This window comes from Antedon bifida, chromosome 10 (genome assembly GCF_963402885.1).
Source record: "Antedon bifida chromosome 10, ecAntBifi1.1, whole genome shotgun sequence".
Taxonomy (NCBI): Eukaryota; Metazoa; Echinodermata; class Crinoidea; order Comatulida; family Antedonidae; genus Antedon; species Antedon bifida.
The window spans coordinates 1,363,434-1,386,999 of record NC_136235.1 but is presented as its reverse complement, the minus strand read 5'-3'; the positions used below and the strand labels follow the sequence as shown (position 1 = coordinate 1,386,999).

Genomic DNA, 23,566 nt, shown 5'->3' with positions numbered 1-23,566 from the left:
GATTTATTTTGTTTCCTTTAATAAGTTATTATTTGGACGCAACTGTATCATCAAAGTGTGCCACTGTTTCCAATCAATTAATATTATTAATAGACACTTTTATGTAGAATTTCAGGCAGTAAAAAAAAAGAAGCAACGTTGTGTTATTTGCAGGACAGACTTTATTTTAAATGAAATTTGGTTTGAAATTAAACAAATCTTAATTATAACATTATAAAAGAACAATATATCATTTCTCTCATAAAATCTGCTTATAAAAGACATGACCGAACCTGGGATAATCTGTGATATTACTCCGATATTAGCATAGATCATGGGATACCGTTAAGTGACTACTTTGTCAGGAGCTGAGCTGGCTAGTAGTGTAGGTCACCAAATGATCATACTAAACATATTGCGTTTACGATGACATTCCAAAACTGTTTCTTATTTTCATTTCTTATGAACTATTTACAAAAATTGCTAAATACTAATTAATCAAATATTTCAGCATTCCAACTGATTTTAGTTTATTAATTTTATTGAGGTAACATAATAATGAATGGAAGATTGAAATATAAAATAATAATCACTTACACTAATACGGTAGTATGCTGTCAGATATATTGCTAATAATAGTTCTTTACATACAAACTATTGGAAAGTGTTTAGAAAGTGTGTTATCAAACTGAACAGGTTGCTGGTAAACATTTTAAATAATGTGATAAAGCCCTGTCTACACTATCAAACTTTATGCGACATGCGATACATTGTACGTGCCCATAAATGGACATGATGATGTCATATCACTACCATATATGGGCATCACTACCATATTTGTGCACAGCACACTTTTTTTGTCAAACTAGAGTGATAGTGTAGACAGAACTTAAGAAGTGTGAAAAGAGGATAATAATGATTTAACCCATTCTCATACACACTACTGTAACCCCAATAAGGAAAACCATTAGGACCAAGCAAAGTGTCCCCTTAATGGGTGTGCCTCCAGGAATATTGGTTGGCCATAGTGTTACAAAACTACTATATTATTTTCCCTCCTTCGTTAAATATGAAAATGTCCCTTAATAGGGGTGTTCCAAAGCAAAGTAGGCTTCTTGTGAAATTAAAACATTCATCATTTTAAGAATTATTTATTTATTTCATCATTTTATGTATCAGTAATGGACAAACAAAGTTTGTCATTTGGTTTGAAAGATTAATAAATTTACATTGAATTTACAGGTTTTTATGTATAACTAAAGTTACCATTTAAACAAAGAATTTTCCTTTAGGCAAATTACCAAAGGATAACATAAGTTAATTCTCACTATCCTTTTCAACAAACAAATACAAGATCTTTACAGAAAAAACAATTTTTCATGAGAAAAAAAATCACATGACAGGATTCGAGCCCAGGACTCTGGAATAGGTAGCTGACCACTAAAGTTTACCTAATTGAATACACCAATTTCTATTTGGAGAAAGAACGCACAGTACAACAATTTGGGACATACAGACATACAGTCAGTGTTCAAAATTGTACAGACATTAAGTTCCATAGTTTCAACGAAGCTTTGAATTACCTAAAATATATTCAACAATCAGTGTAAAGTGCATTCAACATATTGAAACTGGGGAATTATGTACTAGAGACACACGATAAATTGTCTGTACGATTAAAGTGAATTGAATTTTCCAACAAAACTTTTAATATAGAAATTTAAATGTGTATTAATAGGTTAGTCAAACATTAAGCCAATCACAGTGTAACCTTTTTCTTAAGTAAGCTTTATAGTGAATTGTATTTGGACATACTTAGACATAAAGTAATATGTAGTTTGTATTTGACACCACAGCTTGGTTCCAACTAGAACGCAACGTAAGCTTGATTTGAATAATCCATCGCTTGTGATTGGTCAAGTTACTTATGTTGCGTTACGTCCTTGCATTACGTCTCTAGTGGGAACCAAGCATAACAGGTATCACAGTTTTAAAACAACCGGTATCACATTTGTATCTCTACCATAACAAATATCTACAAGAATAGTGACAATATACTTGTCTGATTCTCCATGCAATAATCTAGATAGTACCTCATACTTGCACCGATCTAGAATGTCCACAAATTGTGACATAAAGTATCTTAATCGTGAGATTGTCGATATAGTGGCCTTCAAATACAATAATACAAAATCAAACATATCTATATTGATATGACAATAGTGACCATTATGTTAAAGATGTATTGTCCCCCAAAAACATGAAAAATGAAGATTAATTAAATGAGACTTTAAATATGTTATTTTGTAGTTTTAATAAAGTTTTCACATATAAAATGACAAACTAAATGGTTAAATTCAACCAAAAACCCATTGGTTGGCAGCCAATTTGACAATTTTTTTTGCTTTAAATTGTAGTTTATTCAGGTAAATACATTTTTTTTCCAATCCAATTTTTAGTGAAAGTGGATAACTATTATGTTGCATTAAAATGGAATATTCAACTGTTAAGAAATATTTTTTCAGGGGGACAATACATCTTTAATATTATTAGACAAACATTAAATTTGTTAACATAACCAATTTTGTACAAGGCTTAAAAAAATAATATTATTGACAAAAATTAATAAGGTCAATCATTATCTACTACTGCAGCACTTTCTTTAATAACCATTTTATTTTTATATACAACCTTAGCTGAAGTTGCTGTCTTCAAAATATTCACCATTATACATTCTCCATATTACATACATAATAATAAACTACAGAATGAATGTATAGAGTACCAGGGAAAAATGATTGCCTAAAAAACTTGGACTCTACCATTGTTAGAGTGAGGTGGTTATATTTGTGATGAACTGCTCCCTCTTCATCAGTCTCTTCAACATGCGGCTGAAGCAGCCACTCAGAGGTATGCGGATGAAACTGATGAATAAGCAGACCGAGAAGATAATCCCACCTTGGCTTATGACACAACTCGAGAAGATAATGATGTTGCTCCGATACTGGCTTATGACACGACTTAAGAATAAAATGATGAAGAGGTGGACTTGGCAGGCCTAGTTTGGCTAGGCTCAACGTTTTCAGTATCGTCAGTTCCAGTATCACTGTATTTTAAAGTTTTAGCCTCATTGATGCAGGCCGGGTTTACTTGTTGAAAATGATTTATGTACTATAAGCCTAGATCATAATATATTGTTATAAACGTGCAGTAAATTTTCGGATTTCAAATATTATGCATTGGTGATAAGCTATTGCATTGAAATACATTTCAATTATGGTCCTTGTTTTATATAAAAAAACATATTTTACGCAAATAAAAAAATATACCGACTGATTAACGTTTGTTATATTGGAAAACTTAGGGATCATGTCAAAATTGTTCTACAGCAGTTACTGCAGTAACTACATGTTTTACTGCAGTAACATATGATTTTAATTTGTTTGTTTGTAAAGTTTATGAGGCAGATGCTGCATCAGTGTGTGCGATAACTTAGAAAATGTTTATAAATAATTGCACAAACTAGTTTGTAAAAGTATATGCAGTTACTGCAGTAACTACAGTAGAATCCTGACATGGTTCCTTACATACTTGTACTTCTGCCATTTTAAAGAATACACACTTTTCGTTTGGTTTTCAAAAAAAGTGCTTAATTAACGTAACACTTGAATTAATTTACTACATTAAATTTCCATTTTCTTATCACAGTTCACTTTTACTATATTGGCTATAGTAGAATATTAAGCCGAAAACCTTACATCCTAGGACCAAACTGAAGGTGGGTCAAATTTTGGGACTGAAGTTATGGAGGCTCAAAAGCGAAAATGTAGTAAAGAGGCCTATACTCACAAAACAACATATTTTGGAGTGTGCTTATACCAACATTAAGACGGTAATTACAGTATTAAATATTTAAAAAAACGCCCTTCAAAATGCGTTGCTTAACACCTAACGAAGACGATTCCAGCTCGTATATCTATAGTTAGCTAGCTGGCCTTTGGTGATTGGTTACATTTGGAGTGCATTGTGTTTTCATCCGCGAATCGTAACAGCCTCTGTTATGTGGTTACCATGACTGCAGAATTTGTAGATATTTTGTTGATTTCAATCTCAATTTTGTTAGCTACCTTTTCCTTGTCATCCTGAAAATGAAAGAGAATTTTTTTTATTTATTTACTTATTTTTTTATTTTTTTTGTGCAAGTGTTTAGATGTCTAATGCTCACTTCCATGTAAAGCTTAAAATGTTATTAAATGTTATTAAATTTATTGTCATAAGTACGGTTGCCCCATTTGGTTAAATTTATAATCGTTTTGTCCTTACATTAAATTACACAATTAATTTCGTTTCGTTTGAATTTTTTTTTTTGTCTCAGCTTTTGCGATCCCTTCCCGCAACATAAATGAATATTTTATAATTTTTTACTTCACATTTAAACTATTTTCAATACTAATATTTTTAATAATTATTTGTAAAAATCTAAACTTACCACACTGATGAAGCCGAAGTCCACTAATTCTGTTGCTAGAGTAATAGGACTTTCATCTGAAATAAAGAAGCACAGCATTTTCAATTACTAGGTCAAGCAAATTATTTTTTCACTCTATCAATTTACCGTTTCATTTTACTGTTTTATCAAAATTTAAAGAGCTGAGTAGTTTAGAATTCTCTTAGAAATGTGTTTAATGCCAGTAAATGGTCTGCACTTTAAGATGAGAGAAATTGAACAATTTTATCCATTGGTTTCATAGCAACCAAGTTAATCAGTATAATCTTAGAGAAATTGATGAAATAATACTACATACCACTTTGAACCTCACAACTCAATTCTCTATTCATTTTATCATCCATCTTCAAAGCTAACTCCATCTGTAACAATATAAATTTATTTTTTATTTAAAAATACAAACAATAAGGTCATTTATAATTGGACTATCACAAAGATTTTAAAAATATTTCTATTTCGTTTTCTAAAATATATATCTATCTTCTTATTGATAATACAGTCAACTTTCCCAATACCGGACACCTTTGGGCTAGCCCGATATGTCTGGTATTCAGAATGTGTTTTTTTAATGGCAAAAACAAATTTGAGACCTTTTGAACCTAAAGAGTTTCCGGTTTTAAGGGAGTCCGGTGTTTGGAGAATTTACTGTACTGTTTTAAGATTTATCACTTTTTACAGGGAACAAGACGCACATTATTAAGATATTTTTTATTGAAGCATGCCTTGATAAAAATGCCTCTTTAACTCTATCCAATGGAATCCTTTGAATTATGTGAAAGGAGATGATTTGAAAGACAATTTGGGAGAAAAAAAAAATTATAATTGTTTCATCAGACAATGTACAAGCAATTTGAAAGGACAAAAGATATTTTTTAATTCTTAAAATGTCTCGGACAACTTACATGATAATTGCCAGTTCCTGTCTCTGTCAGTTTAAGTGTACAAATCATGGAACTAATGAGTCGACTTTCTATATCTACAGGTTCTGGGGTCGTGCTTTTCACAGACTCGGCCATCTCTGGTGATTGGGGACGAGGTTGCGATAATTGCGTGTGTGACATTCTGAATGACGTCAATGGGTAAATACCATTTCTGAGATACAAGCATAAAGTATTTTGTTAGACACTTTGAAAAACAGAAGATGATAAAAGAAAATTGGTAAACAATTGGATTTCTGTTAGTCTATGAAGGCCATATAAGGGCTCATGCTTCCTATCTCTTGACTGTTCTCTCCGAGATGGCCAATTTAATTTAATTTATTTAATTGATTTCACTTTTGATTGTAGTTATTTCGTGCATTATTTGATTTTGTTAATCTTTATAAATTATATTTATTTGAACTTGATTTTTAATTGTTGCATGTTTATCTGGTCATATTGTATTTTTGTGAGGGTCTCTAATTATGATCAGTTTAGGCTGGATGGACCACCCTCGTAAAATAATGTTAAATAAGCTTTGCTTAAAAAAGTCTCTATTTATAAGTAAACATTATCATGTCAAAACACACACTCACTTGACATCTTCAAGAAACTTTTCCAATTCTAGAGATGGAACATTAGATATTCTGTAAAATAAAATAATTATGACAATAAGTCTAGAATTTCTTTCAACCATTGCTCATGTTTTATAACTATTGCAATATTCTAAGGTATAAGATAAAGTACAGTTCACTTTGAAAGAAAGATGAGGTTTTAAAAATAAAAGAGTTTCGACTGTAATGTAGTTTTCTTTGCATATCAAACTCTACAAAACACAGTTCTTATTAGAACAGAATTTAAGAGCAATAAGCTGATTGAGCTGTTGAATAGTTCTTTAATTTTTAACAATATGTTTTGGGGAAAAATCAAGTGATACCTTATATGTACAGGTTCCCTGCCATCAGCGTGGGATATCATTGCTTACCTTATATGTACAGGATCCCTGCCATCAGCGTGGGATATCATTGCTTACCTTATATGTACAGGTTCCCTGCCATCAGCATGGGATATCATTGCTTACCTTATATGTACAGGTTTCGTGCCATCAGTGTGGGATATCATTGCTTACCTTATATGTACAGGTTCCCTGCCATCAGCATGGGATATCGTCGCTAACACCGCTTCTGGGTCCTGGTTTGCATTTAGTTCTTCCAAATTTTCTGGTATTTCTACAAAAAAAAAACAAGAAAATTAAAATACTGCATTAAGTACAGTACATGTAGAAAATTCAAATATTAAGAAGAAGCATAAAAATTTATTTATTTTTTTATTTCATACACATCCAACTGCGAGCAGAGATTCGCAAATTACAGGATGGATAAACTATTTAATAATTTATCATGCTTGTTAAACTAAGTCTCTTTTGAGACTAATTAACTTCAAGGGAGTGGAGTTGAAAGAGTCGTGAGTATACAACCCTAGCACCAGGTCAGGATTGAACCTTGGACCTTGGGATTGGAAGGCAAGCATGTTAACCACCAAGCTACAGCTCCATTTAAACTTTAGTGATAAAGAGAATTATGTACGTCAAATAATGTTTAAATTTACTGGTGTTTTTTTCCACTGGTGGTAGATAAGTCATAAATAGATGATTAAACAGGATACTTGAAATAATATTCTTAAAATCCTACTAAACTAAGTAATGACATGGCCGCAGACATGCAATCATGTTGATGTCATTCTGGTAAAAGATAAATATGATTTATACACATTTTGTAATTAGATTTGACGCAACTTGTCGCCATTTAAAGTTTGCGTGATCAAAGGAAAGGCTTTTGAATGAATTGAACTGTTCTTTTATAAATGTTAAAATCAATAATCAATATTGTATATAAAGTGTGTAAAGATGAAATGAATGCATGAATAATAATGACATGATTATCTTGAGCTCTGGCTAGACTTTGTATAAATCATAATGCCACGCCATCAAGACTGTTACTGTTAGGTATCAACATAATACTATCATTATGGCTTGATCTCCAAGTCTCTGTCTGCAGCCACCTTTGTCCAGGTGGATGTCTGCAGCCACCTTTGTCCAGGTGGATGTCTGGACCTTTGTCCATCACGATTATTCAATAAAACCTATATCTTACGTTCACATTGCACAACACTATGAGCTGCCAATAGTTTAAGTGAGTGTACTTCAAATAGCACTTTATGCAGTAACAGTTCTCTAGCTGTTATCCTCTTCTTTGGATCTTCTTCTAGACATTTCTCAATGAAATCCTTAAAATAAACAAATTCAATGAATTAATTTAGTTTTTTTTTAGTTTTCAAATAAATAGTATGATATTGATTTTATTTTATTCGGTTTCAACATAAGATTACAAGACAAAATGAATACAAACAATTTACATGCAAATACATACAGTATTATTGCAATTCTATATTTACAAAAAGCTGACCATGCAATACTCCTTAAAATTAATGGTTAAAATAGAAGAATGCATGATATGTTATACAAAATCAGCCAATTAAATGGCAAGAATACACAATAAATATAATTACTGTATAATAATAAATAATAATAATAATTAAATTTATTGTAATTAAATTGTTTATTCCATAAGATACAATAAACTAGCCTAAAGGTCATCACAACATTCAATAAAAATTTGTAAAAAAAATCATAAAAAGGACAAAGCATATCAAATACTTCAGCATGATAATAAAGTGTTTTGTGTTGAAGTACCTTTTGTAAAGGATCTTCTATTGAATTAAGTGCAGCTGCAATAGCTTCTTTTGAGATTCTATTAGAGTCACCATTGCCTTGGATCTCAAGCACGGCCATTTCAAGAGCACAAATACCGAATGAATATATGTCCACAGCAGTGGTGACCTGCGTTGGATCTGAAATCATAAAATTAGAATCAAATCAAATCTTTATTTGTTCCATATATAAAAATGTGTACATGGAAAAATTGTTTTCCTCGAAAGAAATATGATAAAACAAACAAAACATCACAATCATCATACATTAGATAAAATTACAATTTAGATAAAATAACAAAAATCATTTGCATAAGTTGTTAATCACAAAGACTAAAAAAGCTATGAAAAATATAGAATAGAACCACTCTATAATAAATAAATATCTTTAATCTGTAACTCTGATACACCATTATTCAGGAGACATTTTCCCATGAAACGAACAAATATACATTTTATTATTACAGCCAACCTGGGTCCGGGTGGTATTTGGTAGTTAGTTCATTTTGATTTGCATGGCTAGTATTATTACATTACAAATTTGATATAGTGGTCTTAGAATTAAACCATTATCAAAAGCGCTGTACATCGATTTATGTTCCATAAACTAGTTGGGAAAGAAATGTTTTAAATTAAGTATTATGAATATATTATTACATAAAAGAAAAATTTTATGTTTAATTACACATATATACAGTAATTGCAATCCTCTTTAATGAACTCTAGTGTATTGTACCAAGCAAATTATTTAATCTTTTCCTAACATCAATTAATTCAACACATTGTAACCGCGATGTTATAATACATCTAAAATCTTTCTATTAAACTGAAGATAAATTCAGATGTCATCGCGGAGACTAGTTGGTGCCGCTGCAACATTCTTCCAGTCGCCGCCGTTTGGTAATTCTTTTCATCAAATCAAACATACTCATTGTCAATACCTAGTATCATGTTTTTTTACAATAGTTTAGGAAACTAACTTTAACATTAATAAATACTTTATTGTATATTATTTTAAAAAAAACAAATCTGGAAAAGTAATTATTGCTCTACTAGTCAGTTGAAAGGTCAACATAAGATCAAGGGAAATATTGAGATTGTTTCTAATATTGAAATTGGACTGAAAGAAAGATGACAGAAACAAAAAACATGCTAATAAAAACGATGCAAGGAAGAAGATTTAGAAATGCTTTTACAAATTTAGAAATTCAATAACTATTATTTTTATACACACATTGACTATACAGAAACACATACAACATTCTATCACATCCTGTCTGTTGTATGTGCATACAGAATTAAAATTGTCGCAATAAATATAACACTTTCCCAGTAGTAGTAATAGAAATCAAAAGATATATCTATTGGTATTTAGATTTCATACATCTTTATATCAACTAGGATTTGGTACGTCACATTTTCCGGGAAAATTTTTACAAAACTGTTATACTGTATGTGCTTTTTAACATTCAAATAACATTCGAATAATTTCAGATCATTACATATACATTTCAAGAGTATAGTATCAATAACATGCTTACAACAAGACATAACATGATACACAAGCAGTTAAAAATCTCATCTCAACAGTATAAAGCTAAGGTATATCCAAGTGTGTTACACAGTAATAAATGCATAGAGAATATTATATAACACAAGGAAATATGGTATGAATATTGTACAATGCAATTTTCACAATTTAGGGGGAAGAGGGGGGGGGGGGGGTGTGGGGCAGCTAGATCCTCCTTGGATATCTAAGTACATGATAAACTAAATTGTAAAGAGCTCATGAAAAACAAAATCACTTTCATCATCATTCTTCATTTTTTACTATACAATCCTAAACTTTCACAATTTTGGATCGGCCAATGTAGACAGTGTTTTGAATATTAACTAACGATTAATGCTACTAATTTTAAATGATAATCATTTAAATTAATAATAATAACACTCGTAAAATGACTACGATGGAGTTATTAGTTACTGTACACCTTGTCCAGCACATAATAGACGATGTGAATACAAGTAGAAACAATACTACAATACTTATAAAATAATCTTGAAAGTTATGTATACATTAATAAACAAAGGTATTGTCAAATTCACATAACAAAATGTATATCAATATACTGTATATTGGTAAAGTAAAATCAATATTAATGTTATTGTAAGTTGTGATCATGCAGTTAGTTAAAAATGCAAATCATCAAATTGTACTGTGACATCACAACAGGAGGATTGGCTGGTGGTATACACAGATGGAGCAAACAAATCTAGCGCATGTAAATGTGTAGAGATATCTGTCTACTGTCACAATTATTAAGCTCTGTCTACACTATCAAACTTTATGTGACAAAAAAATGTGGTGTAGACAGAGTTTTAGGAACATTACCAAATAATATAATCATTGGAGTGAATGTGAATTGTGATAGCTCCCAAAACTACCTCAAACTTAAAGCCATAAAACCACTGCTTGGTCTGTTTAGGCTCTGTCTAGTTTGACAAAAAAATGTGTAATGTGCCCAAATATGGTAGTGATATGCTTAAATATGGTAGTGATATGACATCATCTTGCCCATATATGGGCACATAACATTATTTTGCCACATAAAGTTTGATAGTGTAGACAGTGCTTAGTTTGCTACAATGTCCAGATCTGTTTAATGTGAATGTAAAAAGATAATCTTTTGTTAAATTTGTTTGCCCCATGTGTTCCTCACAAATTAAAACAGATTTAAAGACAAGATATCATCAAAAACAGAAGTTAATCAATCATGTACTACTACTACCAAGTTTACTTACAGTTGCAGCATAGGCCACAGTGACTATCCCATGTTTCTTATAAACAAAAAAATAACAACATTTCATCATTTTGCAAGCATTCCTATCTTAAAATCAAAGTTTAACAGCAATAACATGATGAAATATGCTTATAATTGACTAATATAGACTATGAAATCAAATTGTCCCAAGATCTGGTGAAGCTTATTTTTTTTTTTGGGGGGGGGGGGGGGGGGAGATAATTTAAATAACACTATTTAGATCACAAACAAAGTGTTACAATAATGATGTAACAAATTGTATATAGTGGTGTGTATAGGGATGCTGCTATATATAACTCCATGGCATAGGCAGAGGATAATACTATGAACCCAAAGTAATCAATTTCGCTGTGAATCACTAATGAAGCATTAATGCAACTATTGTCTTTCGCATTTATCAACATTACATTTCAGAATTTAACAAAATCAAAACTACAAGGTTCACATTAGAATACAGTAATTAATATTTGCAATCTCAACTAAACGATCTATCATCATTTAATAAGCAATACTGCATTGGCATTATAAACTTTAACCTTTGCAGATAACCTTTAACCTATAACCTTTCCAGATCTAGATTCTAACTACCTGTTTGTTAATTGTCAACTAATCTATGCAACGATAACTTTTCTGCAATTAAATATCAAATTAGATAATAAAACATGTTTTCAAGGATGGATTGTCAGTGAGAAGTGTAATTACACAATGCTATGTACCACTATTTCACAAAACTATTTCCAGCATGGCATTAAATTTATTTTTCTGCTATCAATTATATACCTTACACTTACAGTGCTATTTTATATGGTACAATATTTTGACAGAAGTGGGTCTCATAATAAATATTTTATATTTATAAATATATTTATAGAAAAATTCAAAGGAAAATTACTTTAAAAAATGACAACGCTGTGGGTATTATAGTGGCTGGATCTCAATGGAGATACAAAATAGAATAAGCAATGAAAAAATGACAATGCTGTGGGTATCAGTGGCTGGATCTCAATGGAGATACAAAATCAAATAAGCACTGAAAAAATGACAATGCTGTGGGTATCAGTGGCTGGATCTCAATAGAGATACAAAATAAAATAAGCAAAATGCTATGAAAATCAAAATGATAAAGTAAAACAGCAGAGCAAGTGAGAGTACTTGGACAAAATTCATATAAATATATATAACTGTATATTTCTCTCTGTCTCAGTTGTGTTACTAACTTTTTGCAATATACCTACGATATATATTTCACCTCATTTCTGCTGCCTTTAAATATATATATGAAAATGATGAAAATGAAATCTTGTAAAGGCCATATAAATCATTCCTTAAATGAGGTATACTGCACACTGTGTTGTAACGTTTGATTCAATAGAAATAGAACTGAAACTAATACTATGTAAAATAATATTATAATGTTTATCAAGGAAACCTATCATTTTCACAAAACATGTCAAATTCACATTTATGACCCACAAAAGTTAATGAACTTTTAATACAAACAGTACACACAACATCACAGTAGGCAATCTTTTCGAGTAGTTTTATACCATGGAGTAAAGGTTTTACTATGGAGTAAAGGTTTTACACCATGGACTAAAGGTTTTTCCATGGAGTAAATGTTTTACCATGGAGTAAAGGTTTTACCATGGACTAAAGGTTTTACCATGGAGTAAGTTCTTTATTGTGCATGTGTACAATGTATGAACACAGGACCAGATGGCTTAACATCCAAAGCAATTTCAATAGTAACGGACCAACAGATTATTCTGCCATATTTTGCAATATCCAGCAGAAACAATCTTCTCCCTTTCAGCTTTCAATAAACCTTTTCATTCTATACCTTCTGAAACCTGACACTATGTTGAAAATAAACCAATAAAATACAATATCAGGACAGGAAATAAAATGATCAATAAAAGAAGCCATAAAAAGGTTAAATTGATCATAGAAATCAATGAAAATGTCAACTTCTATTAAATAGATAATAAATAAAGGAATACAAACGAACTTTAACATGAAATAACGTTAGTTAATCACATAAAAATAGAACAATAGTTTATGGCACTAACCTCCGTATTCTGGGGCAATGTAGTAGATGTTTTTTTGTTCTTCTCTATACGTCTTCACATGCTTTTGTATTGTATATGGAGCGACTGTAACAAACAATGAAATAACAAGTTCTACAATGTTGTACAATGGCTTTGCATATCAAAATAGTTCATGGACTATACCATTTGTGAAGAGGGGCATTCAATGAAAACTTGTACTTTTCGAGTTATATCTCGCTCTTCGAGGAGAAAGGCTATTGTTGGTTTATCCAGGTAAGTTAGGCACGAAATAGACTGCACAAGATAAAGAATAAACTATTTACATTTTCTTAATAATTTCAGCTTCATTTTAAATATATATTTTAACTGGATAAGAAAAAATAAACTTTTTTAACTGACATATAGATGACATTTGAGTTGTTGACACATAAAATTATTATATAATATTTTCCAAGATAGATATGAGTTGTTGACACATAAAATTATTATATAATATTTTCCAAGATATAATCAGATTAAAATTATTGGAATTTTTAGTTATGTTTCATTTTCTACGAAATAAAATCATGACAAGACACAGGAAAACAAACAAAGATTTAATAAGGTCTACATGACAATTTTTTTTCAACATAATGGTTTTTTTTTCAAAGAAAATAAGAATAATGAAGAAGACAATCTGATTTATCTTCTGCACTGTAATACCTGAACCAAATTTAATAAGTCCATTATGCTGAATGAAGATGGCGTCACATGTGAGGTTTGCGTGGGTTATTGGAGGCTCACAAGAGTGCAGATAGCTACAAGAAAAAAGCAAAATAATTATTTCAAACTACTTAATGTCTTACAAAATTAAAGTAATCTATAAATGTCAGATGAACAACAAGCAATACAACAGTACTATATTAGAAAACTCTCAGATTTCAGAACCAAAGTTAAAAAAATATGTTTATATGGGATTCAGATTTGGTTGGGCTCATGATTGTGTTTAAGTGGAATTTTTTAGCCATTATTTTTTGACAATTAAAATCATTTATGAACATATTGTGTGTTGGTAGATAGCCAATAGCTTCAATTGAAATATAATAAGCTCCAACAATTAATTATAATTCCATATGGTTTTATCTTAAGTGTGTACTATAGTGTTCTAAGTTCTAAAATATAGATCTATTTTTTGTAATTTAATAAATTATTGACAGGAAAAATATAATTAAATTAATTATGAAACTGAAAATCGATCTTATATAGCGCTTAATGCCTGAAACTTGTAAGCACTTCACATTATTGCCCGTCATTGGATCACACATGTATGGGAAGATGTCATAATTATGCAACTAGTAATCCAGGTAACCATTTACACCTGGGTGGAAAGGTCAAGTGCTTTGTTTAAGGACATAAGCAATGTGACAAGCATCTCGAAATCCTGATCCTGATCCCGACACCTAATACACTGCGCCACACGCCCTTACAAAAATCAAAAAGTCCACAAGCTCTAACACCAAACTAATCCACTGATTAGAAAACCTTTAAATCAAAATGAAAGATCTTTTTAGTATCTCTTTCAATTATTTTAGTATGCCTACCTTAATGCTGATAATATTTGTGTGCACCATCTTTTCCAAGACTTGGACTGGATTACCTTCCTATTCTTTTTGCTCTTCTTTAAAAACTGTTTAAGAGACCCTGATGTGATATACTCAGTAATGAATATAACCTAAAAAAACAAAGATAAACATGTTGCAGTAACAAATACAAAAAAGTTATGACATTCATGCAGTAATAAAAGCGAAGTTAAACACTGTACCAGTACAGTACTGGGAAATAAATACTGTCGATTTTTATAAATTTCATAGCCAGGCCTTGATACTTGCTGTAATTCTAAAAGATAAATGTATGCAAAAATAAATTGAATTCCGGTACTCGAAAATAAATATCCTAAAACACAGAGAAAGATAAAATGTGATACTGGAATATTCTATGTGTGACGGTTATTTAATGTACAGTAACATTAAAACAAAGATGTGTGTCATTCTGTAATATGTACAAAGTTCATTAATTTTCCATCGTAGTTTAAAATTCATGAAAATACATTATCAAGAATTACATATTTAAAAATATTATTTAATGTAATAGATACATTTTGACATTCAATTTTAAATTGTATGATAACAAATTGATTTTTTCATTAGGGGAACGTACCTACAGGCAAACTGTATAGCATTTATTGATCATTCATATGGCCAAATGTCATGGATATCTTTAGTACATTAAACCAAATGAGACTCCTCAATGTATAGAATGTATCTCAATGTTCTGCACATGAAATGATAATCATTCAATAACATTAAAAATGTTCGCAATGAACAGAATGTTACTGAGCATGTGCGGCATGTACTTAAATGACATGAAAGCATTCATATTTGCAATTGAAAGTCACACCTAGACTTCTGTTAGTGTTAGTGTTAAAATCTTTTGAATTTTCTTTTACATATTATTATTAACTGTATTCTGTTATGTATGTAAGCTCTGTCTACACTATCACACTTTATGTGACAAACAAATGTGATGTGCCCATATATGGAAATGATGATGTCATATCATTACCATATTTGGGCATATCACTACCATATTTGGGCACATCTTGTCAAACTAGTTTGATAGTGTAGACAGAGCTTTAGGGACCATGTCAAAATTAAAAACTGCAGTAACTTTCTGTTTACTCTTAAAAACAAGTTTGTGCAATTATTTAGCAACCATTTCTGGGTAATCATATAAAATGTAAATGGGAAAATATTATTTTCATTTCTACATACAAGTCAATTTTGGTTTAGACTTATGTTTAGATTTGAATTACCATAACAACCAATTTGCAGCTATCATGATGTTATAAGAATAACCAATCAAAGACGAGTATTTGCAGTCATGTGACCAACAGACTCTCAATTGAAATGTATTCAACACAAAATATATTGAAACCCAATATTAGTTTAATAATAATATTATTCGTTTATTTATATAGCGCTTTTGCACAATGCAAAGTGCTTCACATCTTTATTAAACATGTATGGAAACATACTCCCATAATGCAGCTAGTAATCAGCGCAAAGTTGTGTCTTGATCTAACTGGGTACACATTTATACACCTGAGTGGAGAGATAGCACTTTAATAATTGAATGACATTGAATAAAAAGGAATTCAATGACTAAAGATTTTATGGATGGGAGTTGCAGAAAAAAAAGGAAAGGATAGGTCAGATGTATAGGAAGGAAGGAACTAGGGTATTACTATTAGCATAGTATACTATTTAGTTCCTCACAAGCCATACAGACATGTCCTCCAAGAACCTAATTTGTATTGTATCATTGTATGCAAGTTGTGTTCAATGTCAATAAAAAAAATTGCAAAAATGACTTTTTAAGAAATGCTACTGTATGTTTGGCAAAGCACAGTGTGCTAATTGTACAGTCAGTCCAAATACAGTCTGAGTAAGTGTGGATTTTTACTGTTTACTGGGGGGGGGGGGGGGGGGCGACCTGTTATTCATGATATTTAGGGCAAAGGTCATAAACTTGATTGACAAAACTAATCTACTTTTTTTTTGGAAACCTTTCAAATCCATTTTAGAACGTAAACAAACCCAGCTACTGTACATGGTGATATAGTAACAATATAGTCACCGGAACCCTTTCATATCGATTTTAACGAATGTTTAAATAACTTCAACTACAAATAAGTAAATAACGTCTGTATACTCAGTGATATTTGGAACCCTTGCATATCCCATTTAAAACACTTTACCATATAGGTTGACAAAAATAATACTATGCCCCAGAGACATGGCGTAATTTTCACAGAAATCCTTATTAATATCAGTTATCACAACCTCTATGTGTGTTTATTAATATCATAACCTCTACTGTATGTGTGTGTTTATTAATATTAATATCACAACCTCAATGTGTGTGTTTATTTGGTTATGGCAGATTAACAGCTCTTTAGGTGTGGAAACCACTGGCTGAACGAAACCAAACAAAATTGACCTTGACCAGGTCACCCAAAGGCTGTGAAATGAATGCATAATCAATAATTATTGCTATTTTTAGATTTCAGAATGTTATCTACATCAGCAACAAACTAATACATAACTAGATTTAATTCGTCACTATGACGAATTATAGGTTATATGCATTGATTTAAAAGATAATTGATTTTTAAAAGATATATTGACTGATTGATTTTCTCAGAATCTTTAGTTATTTATAATATATGATAGGATCTAGCTAATGTAAATACAATAGCCGGTATCACAATAAGATCAAAGATCCCTCTGCGTATAATGCCATAAATCACATTTGTTACATAATAAAGACATAAGTTACTTTCTATCTTGATTTCATTATAAATCATGTGTATAATCTATACACTAAGAAATAAAATTGAACAAACAATACGGATAATAAAAAAAATCTTATATCGTTTCGTTTCCCAAGGTGAGACTCGAACTCGGTACCTTGACAGACATAGACACGAGCACAGACCACCGAGCTATACACAACTGACTAAAAGATGTAGAAAGATTCCCCCGTGTATTTACTATGCAGTAACCACTTTGGTGCAGATAGATTATTACATACCGCAATGAATTATAATTTTTTACTATGATGACATCTTTAAAAATTTAAAAAAATGATGCACTGTCAAACTATATACTTTTAACTTTAATATATGAACTTCTTAAGAAAGAAAGTTAATGTTAAGTTTGTTATTTCGGCCTAAGAAAATGTCAAAATTTGTTTGATTGTCGAAATTAATTTTTTTTAATTCAATATGCAATTAATGATGACTTAATCAACTTTTGTTCTCTTAATTTGATAATAAATCATACATATGATACATACACTTCAAGAAAATGAAATAAAAAATAGGTGTTCCCCAGCATTCTGACGATATATATTAATTTTAAAAATTAGCATATTTTCACTATTTTGTTAACTTATACGTGCGTAGCCTGTCACTTTTGACGTGCTTGTATAACGCAATTTCGAGTTGAAAAGTGAATCAAATATGATGATATTATTAAAGAAAGGTTGTAAAACAGAAATCGGGCAAAAAGAGTGCGCATTAACGTTTAACGCGCAGTGCGCGTGCAAAATTCTGCGCATTCGTGGCAATTTTTTAAACGCTTAAAATTGCCTGAAACGTACTCTAATTTCATCGAAAATAAATTTTGACAATTTTAAAACTTTTAAGCGCGCGTACGCATGCGTTATATGCGCTACGCACGTAATTATATTGCCATATGATGAAATATGACCTGAAATTTATGAGTACCAAATTTTGTTTAAAAGTGATTCATGCTTGTGAAGATATGATTACAAACGTGATTTCATTAAATCGCGCGTAAACCGCGTAATTTATGATTGCGCACCGTGAAAACATAACCACATCGATTCCTGGCTATAAGGAATATACTCTGAAAAATTGACTTAGCTAGATGAAACTGATGCCAAGATAATTCACGGACAAAATAGTGCTAAGGAAAGAATAAATAAATAAATAAAGATCCTGACAGAATCAAGAGGTTATATGCATATCATGCATATAACCTAATTAATAGGCGCTGTAGTTTATTTCATTGCATAAATATAATACACACTAGCATACAGGTACATTATAAAGAACTGGACACATAATTATAATTCAGTATAATTAAAAATTATTTAAATTTAAACTGTGAAATATTTTCCATTACAATACAATTTTGAGTAGTGTTTTGGCTCAAATCCAACTGTACTGAGTGCTAGCTGAGATCATTCTCTTTTATGCTATATAGCTTGGCACTAGCACTAAGCATTATATTGCCATTTCAATCTATCAATTATACAGAATATCCTACTATGCCTTTCCATTTATTTAAAAGTGTTAGTGACTAGTGAATAGGTGTTTCATGAATCATATGTTTTTTTTAAATATGTTTTGATTTGAGTTTTGTCTTGAAATTGCCAGAATAAAAATAAAGTCTCATAAAAAATATAGGTAATTGAAACATTGTTATGATCTAAAAACAGCTATCTGTAATGTTGTCGTAGCTGAAAGTCAGTAGGATAAAATCATGATGATGTTCTGATCTACAGAATATATTCACACATAGGCTTTGATATATGTGTAGTGTACAGGTTGCATACATTCTATACTTTGATAGAGAGTTTAATGCCAACACCACCCACACGTTGGAATATAACATACAGTACTTACCCTAGGTTTGTCCGTCTTCAAATCAATCCAGTATTTATAAAATTTGACAATGTTTGAGTGTTCCAACTGAGTCAAGTTATCAAAAACTTGCTTAATTTGGTCCTGGAAATCAAAATATTATAGAAATAATGAATGCAAATAATTTCATGAAATGAAAGATTTCCCAATTCAATCAGTCACCGGACTAGCCTTGTGTTGTGTGGGCTTATCATGTAAACAAGGGTGAACCCGAAATATAAAGAAATTCAACGGACATATAAAGAAATTGCACTCCTGACCACATCGGTCAGAGTTCAATGAAGTAGTTATTCTCTACTTCCATATAGCAGATTTTGCAGTATGATAATGTAGGCAAATTCTGTACAGCATCATTTGGCTTTGCCATGTTACAAGCGTCACATGTGTTACATGACATAACACATTTGTATCACAGAATTTGCTTACCGTGGATAAATTATAGATAGCTAGGTTGTTGTGTTGTATAATAATAAATATATCGAACATTTATAAAGCACCCTTTACTGGAGTCTCACAACGCAACATGTAAAGAATAACTATTGAAATAGGTGAGTTTTTAGGAGAGATTTGTGTGTGAAGTGTATTTTGATATTGTATGCTATGCACAAAACCAGAACGCCTCACGGTGCAGCATACATATCAGATCATGTGACCAAGACTCACAGATTATAATATCACCTTAGAATTGCTTGAGAGAAAACTTAATTGATCTAAGTAAGAGTTTGAAGGATGGAATAAAGTATTATAAGCCAAGTCAGCTATAACGTGATATTACGATTGATTTACTGTGGATTGGATTTGGTCGAGGTTTATCATGCTTTGCCATAAATTACAATTGATAAATTACAACATAATGCTACATTTAACTTGGCATAAAATTGGGTAGAAATGGGCAAATGAATGAACAGGGCCAAGCAACTGTTATATTAAGAATTAATTTACAGACGATTGCGTTTGAATGTGGTCCAGTTATGCTAGTCATAATGTACTTAAACTTGCCAAAATATTGGGTAAATGTGGGCAAATAAATGATGGGTAGCCAACTGATTAGAATGTATACAGGGAATTTAAACACAGCAAATGTTGATCATGCAGAAAAATGTACTGTACAGTCACTGTACAGTATAGTATAAACACGTCGTCATGTCATGATTGGTCAAATTACTTTTGATGCGTCCAGGTGGGAACCTCACCTCAACTGATTACTATATTAGTATCAAAATCTTTCATATTTATATGGAAACTTTTCTTTACAGTACAAACTTACCTCTTGTGATTTGAAGTTTTTCCTTTCAGAAAATTCTACCTCATTCCAGACAACCTCCCTTCCCTCTTCTGTGTCCATTGCTAGGTATGCAATATCAATGCCTGGCACATCTCGTTGCGTTACCTTTCAAAATATAAAAAAAAAAAATTTTAATGTTGTTAACACAAATATTATTCAGACGTAAAAAGAATTGCGAAAATTAAATGGACATTCAAAATAACAAACTTTAGTTTAAAACTTTATGTTTAACATTAACAAAAGGGTGGTATGTCAGAAACTGTTATTTGTTCAAACAGATTCATAAAACAAACATTTGTTTCATAGAAACAATGCCCACTAATTTTTTTAATCTGTTTATTTTAAAATCACATTTGGGGTGTCTTGTCTCGACTTGTTCTTTTCAATCTGTTTTCTATTATGATCGCATTTGTTTTTGTTAGATGAAAAAATTAAATTAAATTAAAAGTATAATTAAATATTGATGGTTGGTTACCTTTCGTCTCAAAATGTCATGGTTCCTTCAATATATAGCATTTTAATATTGTACTTGTATAGTCTAGACATTTCAATAACTCATATCTATATTTAATTTAATATTCTTTTCCAAACATTTTTTTGCACAATTTTTTTATTGGATAGTCTCATGAGAAAGTGAATCAGACAATTTTATCAGCCTACAACTGTTAAATTTCATTATTGATATTACTTACAAAAAAATACATGTTTTCTAAACCATGAGCCATCCATATTACAAACACTTATTTTAAAAAAATGTTTAAATATAAAATTTTATTTATCCATAAAAATATAATACAAAACGTGGACAAGAAAAAACAACACACACAGAACAGGATTCCTAAAATATGAACTTAATCACCACACTATCTAAAAGATCTCATATTGCAATGATAGGAGATAAAAAAACATTTAGAATATAATTCTATATACATTTAAAATAAAATTAAAATATAATAATAGTATTACAGTAGCATTAAAAGTAGACGTTCACCAATAAATAACTTTTTAATTAAAAATTAATTTTAAGCTTATTTATTAAAGTTTTTAATACTTGAAGTTGTATTTAAAATAAATGAATCTCTTATTTCTTCTGGTATTCCCTCAAAAATTAATATAAAGTATGTAACTATACTATTAATTTATAAGGTTTTGAGTTTGACATTTTGACCTCAATTGAAATACCTGTTGCTATGGAATGTGACCTTGATAATCTAGTTTTGATATCATATTTCTAAATATGATTTTAAACAGCAAGTGTTTACACACACTAGGGTAGAGTAGAGTTAATGCTCTTATCCAAGGTGACCCAATCATAATATCCGAGTTAATTAGTTACTTTATGGAAAGTTCTGCTCATTGTTTGATCAGTGATATAAAACGTTTCACTTCACTTTTTAACATCAAAGAAAAATTACTTTAAAGTTTCATCAAGTTTGATGATCAGTGGATAAATTATAATAACCTAATGTTAATCTATTATTAACACTGTAGTGTACTAACCACATGATTGTTCAGTTTTGTGACACTTTATTTTGAGATACCTAGTTCACATTTTATTTTCATGATGCACCACTTCACTAAACTACAGTACGCACATAGCGATCAAGTTTTTCTAATTTTTTTCTTTATATTTTATCGATGATGAATTTATATTTGAATTTGAAAAAAGGTAATTCTGCTCATTATGCTCAGAAGAGTTGCATGGCACATTTTGAAAACGAAAGGTTGGTACTACTCAATTCCACCACCATGTTGATAGCAAAAATTTCACTAATTGTTGTTTCCAATCAATCTGTACTATTACAGGTATGACATACTAGTTACTACAACAAGCAAGTGCCTAATAAGTACTTGCAAACTTAGATGAGTCATAACTACAGTGAGTTCATATACTTACTGTCAATTATGAGAAACGTTAAATTAATTGATTGTACAGTTAAAGTACAGGAACAATTTAGTATGATGCTGTACTCAAGCTGTTGGGGGACCCCTCATAATATAAGACGTCACAAAATAAACATGATTATTTATTTCAATTTTGTAATATCCAAAGGTGTGACGTAAGAATTGAGCTAACTACAATTCGCTAATGCAAACGCTTTCTGTCGAGCCATCTGTGTAGTCGAGTGGATTAGACTTGGACTTTACATGCCGATGTGTGGGGTTCGAATCCCATGATGAGCAACTTCTTTTTACTTTATAGTGAGATAGAGATTATTTAGGGGGTTAGGTTTAGTTATATTTAGGAAATAGTTCGGCTATCTTTCACATAACATAAGGGATCCCCAACTTATGTACAAAAAATAAATTCGCGCCCAACCCACCCAGGCCAGCAGGGCTAATTTTTTGTTTAATATAATATTGTTAAAAATATGTCCACCACTCAATTGGTGTTACTGATATACTAAGGCCTATCTATGCCTATCTACTGATCATATCATATGGGACTGGTTACACTAACCTAGGCCTAGTAGTAGTAGGCCTATCCAAAAACAGCTAAGCCTAATGAGTGACCTTCCGAACCGAACCGAGCCAGGTTAGACAATCACAATTACTCACCACTACTCGCAGCTTCTGCCACCTTCCACATGGACTTTCTTCTAAAACCTTACTTTCATCTTCACTATCATCCCCACTATCATGAGGAGACTGGTTCTTTTCTTCACTACCGCCCGTTGGAGGTTTTGTTTGGGCCATTTCTAAACAAGAAATTGTATTTTAGCTAAGATACAAGTTTCAATACATCTCGTCATGGACTCATTCATTGAATATTGAGAACTTGCCCAACCCGTCCGCCGTGTGTGTGTGCTGGTAACATACACGTACACGACAATATCGAGACCAACACACTACTCGAGCGCGGTGATGATAAATTGAGGGCGCTAAACATAAAATTTATGAGATCGAATACAACATGCAGTAGCTGGTGGACAGAGAGAAAAAAAGATGTTAAAGCAGGGAGGTATAC

General features: G+C 31.0%; 1 protein-coding gene across 2 annotated transcripts; it reads right to left on the bottom strand.

Annotated features, from left to right (window-relative positions):
* Positions 1 to 477: 477 nt before the first annotated feature.
* Positions 478 to 23,390, bottom strand: LOC144854417 (nuclear receptor-binding protein-like). Of its 2 annotated transcripts, XM_078712372.1 has the most exons (15): positions 23,158 to 23,390; positions 20,581 to 20,703; positions 19,296 to 19,397; positions 14,623 to 14,753; positions 13,745 to 13,839; positions 13,064 to 13,147; positions 10,975 to 11,010; positions 8,156 to 8,313; positions 7,557 to 7,689; positions 6,533 to 6,632; positions 6,000 to 6,050; positions 5,389 to 5,578; positions 4,785 to 4,848; positions 4,469 to 4,524; positions 478 to 4,121 (listed from the first exon to the last, which is right to left on the bottom strand). In XM_078712372.1, exons 1-15 carry the CDS (start codon positions 23,293 to 23,295, stop codon positions 4,038 to 4,040), a joined length of 1,545 nt encoding a protein of 514 aa, XP_078568498.1. In that variant the 5' UTR covers positions 23,296 to 23,390; the 3' UTR covers positions 478 to 4,037. The 2 variants fall into 2 exon arrangements, with proteins under 2 accessions (XP_078568498.1, XP_078568499.1); XM_078712373.1 differs by lacking the exon at positions 10,975 to 11,010.
* Positions 23,391 to 23,566: the final 176 nt, after the last annotated feature.